Source organism: Mastigoproctus giganteus, chromosome 3 (genome assembly GCF_048544385.1).
Source record: "Mastigoproctus giganteus isolate SK-2022 chromosome 3, ASM4854438v1, whole genome shotgun sequence".
In the NCBI taxonomy this organism is placed as follows: Eukaryota; Metazoa; Arthropoda; class Arachnida; order Uropygi; family Thelyphonidae; genus Mastigoproctus; species Mastigoproctus giganteus.
In genome coordinates this window covers 212,023,538-212,026,489 of record NC_143577.1, presented here as the reverse complement: position 1 = coordinate 212,026,489, position 2,952 = coordinate 212,023,538, and the positions used below count along the sequence as shown (strand labels likewise).

General features: G+C 43.8%; 1 protein-coding gene across 1 annotated transcript in view; it reads right to left on the bottom strand.

Annotated features, from left to right (window-relative positions):
* Rsph9 (Radial spoke head protein 9) overlaps positions 1-2,952 on the bottom strand; it is a 31,340-nt gene continuing 28,388 nt past the window's right edge. Inside the window, exon 6 of the mRNA XM_090370283.1 lies at positions 1-314. Within this exon, the coding sequence (XP_090226409.1) occupies positions 1-314 (314 nt within the window). The remainder of the gene's footprint in view (positions 315-2,952) is intronic.

Here is a 2,952-nt window from a genome sequence, read left to right as displayed (position 1 = left end):
TTAAGTATCTTCCGGGGAAGGTTCTGACTCCGGTTCTATTTCTGATTCTGTTGCCGGTTCTTGTTCACTTTCTGTTGCCGGTTCTGGTTCACTTTCTGTTGCTGGTTCTGGCTCCTTTTCTGGTTCCGGTTCTGGTGGTAGTGGTGGTGGTTTTAACGTATTGAATAATACATCATTGTTTCGAAGACCAAAGCCAATGTACATTTGTCCAAATCGTCGCGTTCCAATAACGTGATAAAATGACAATCCGGGCCACCAATAACTACGCAAAATTACTACACGATTACCGTCGATCAAGCGAACACCCCAACAACCTGAAAATAACATATTACAGTACTGTGACCAAATTAATAAAAACATTTTAGATATTGCGACTATGGGTTGAGATATTTGACTACCTGTTGTATGTTATACATTGGTGTACAAAACTTAAAGACCAGTCAGGTTTTCACCTGTAGCTTCTCATAGGAGTGGCCTGAATATGGGAAAAGTATACCAAAGGAACCTCGTGAGGTAGAGAAATGATGAAGGAAACAAACGGTACAGAGGGATTTTATTCAAAAATGGCAATATAGCACTGGCTGCCATGATACAGATGCATCACTGTCAAAGATGGAACAAAGGGAAGAGGTGGTCCTCAAGAGATATGGCCACCTATAATGTTGATGCAGGCTTTGCATCGCCTGTCCATACTTAGAACAATGTTTTTGCGATAACCTCGTCCATTCCTCTGTCAGCGCCATTTTCTAGTGGGTGTGGACGTGGCGCTAGGCGTCTCCCCAGAGCGACCCATATGTGTTCGATAGGATTTAGTTCGGTGGAACGGGCAGGCCAATCCATACGAACAACGTCCTCACTTTTCAAAAGCATATCAACAGCTGCAGCGCGATGGGCTGTGGCGTTATCATCCATAAACACGAACTCGGGGCCCATGGCACCTCGGAACAGACGCACATGGGGAAGGATTACCTCAGTACAGTAGCGTGCACCGGTTACAGTACTGCCTTCCAGTATCTGGAGTTGTGTACGTCCATCAAAGATAACGCCTCCCCAGACGAGAGCACCTCGACCGCCATATCGATCCCTTTCAGTGATGTTAGCGGGGTGATACCGTGTGCCAACCTCTTCCAGATTAGCTGACGTCCAGAATCGCTGCTGAGACTGAATCTACTCTCATCAGTAAAGATTACCTTACCCAATTGCGCTACTGTCCAGTCCTTGTGTTTGTTGCACCACTGTAAACGGTGTCTCCAATCGGCAGGTGTTAAAGGGACACAGCGTACTGGCCATCGTACACACAGTCCACCTTTGTGGAGTCGCCTGGCCACAGTAAACCGCGATATCTTGCGTCCTGTGCAGCTGGTTTTCAATGGATCTTGCTATCTGGTGTGGATCCCTCTTATAGTATATAGCGGTCATCATTGGGCGTTGTTTTACGTGGACGGCCACCACTAGTCCTTTGAACAGCTGTAGCTGTCGTTCTGAAGGCCGACCACGCACGTGAGATGATGCTATGGGCGATACCGAACTCTGAAGCCACACTCCTCGCACTTCGAGCTTCCCAATTATTCGACCCGGGTAAAGTCATTTAGATGTTGTCTACTGGCCATTTCGTTGTCTGTAGCACTATATGAAACCAATCGAACGTCTGTAACAATCGTACTCACCATTCGGTAATTTGCACATAACTGCTGAACTGCTGCTTTTATCTGTTTATGTGAACTCTGTCATCACGATTCAAATTTTTGCATGTGCACCAGCTTTCTCCTGAAGGCCACAGTTATGCAAATCGCCACAGGCTGTTTCGTTTGATTTTGTGGTTTTAACCTTTGGAAATAGTGTTGGTCCTTAAGTTTTGCACAGCAGTGTAGTAATGTTTTATAGCAGCAACTAAGGTCATATTTCTTCGTGTGTATTGTCTGTAAAATGCGTGCGTTCTGAGGTAGATTTTCTGTTTGCTGGGCGAAAAACACGATTTTCCGGGATAAAAAAACATGGTACCCTCGAGTGAGACCGACTAAACGAGTCACGTTGTGATAAAGACCCATAAAAATTCCTCCCGTCATCGACGGGATTCGAACTCAGGTCTTTTCCACCCATTGTGGGGAACACGGCGATCTTAAAATCACAGTAATAAACGTAGTAATGCTTGGCAGTGTGATAATAACATCTAAGTTATCAGTCACTAATTAAGTGTTATCTCATAACTCTTATTACAATATAAATAAGGTTTTTAAATCGGAGAAATTATAAAAGGAAACATTAAGGACTAAGCATCTGCACATTGCGGCCAAAAGGTAATGAGACAATTCAGATAAGGCAAAACATGGATAAGGTAAATATCTTACTCCTCTCCTTCAAAGTAGTGCCCAGTTGAAGGAATATACTTCTTAAAAGCTTTGGAAAGACGAAAAATTCGTCTACTGTGATTGTATTTAGTTTTGCTGTCACATTTTTCTGAATGTCATAAACACAATCAAATCGGCGTCCTTTCGATCTCAATTTCAACTTGGGAAACAGAAGAAAGTCTGCTGGAGCCAAGGGTTGTTGTCAGCCAGAAACGCCAGTTTTCCCACATTACGCAAATAGAACAAACTTAGCGAAAATTTTTCTTTTTTCCAAGTCTGGTAACTGTGCACCTTATTGATTCCTAATGCACATTTAGCTCACTTGCTAAATGCACATGATCGTCGATTAACAATCGACGATCATGTGCTGGTAGCCCTCGTGGATAGCACAGTTGGAAGAATCGCGGTCTTCCCCACACCAGGTGGAAAATAGGCGAGTTTGAATTCCGTCGATCACGTGAGTAATTTTTATGGGTCTTTTGCACAACGTGACTGAGTTAGTCGGTCTCAGGCGAGGGTATCAAGGTTTTTTTCTCTCGGAAACTAGGTTTTTCATCCACCAAAACAGAAAATCGACCACAGAACACACTCCATTTACAGACAA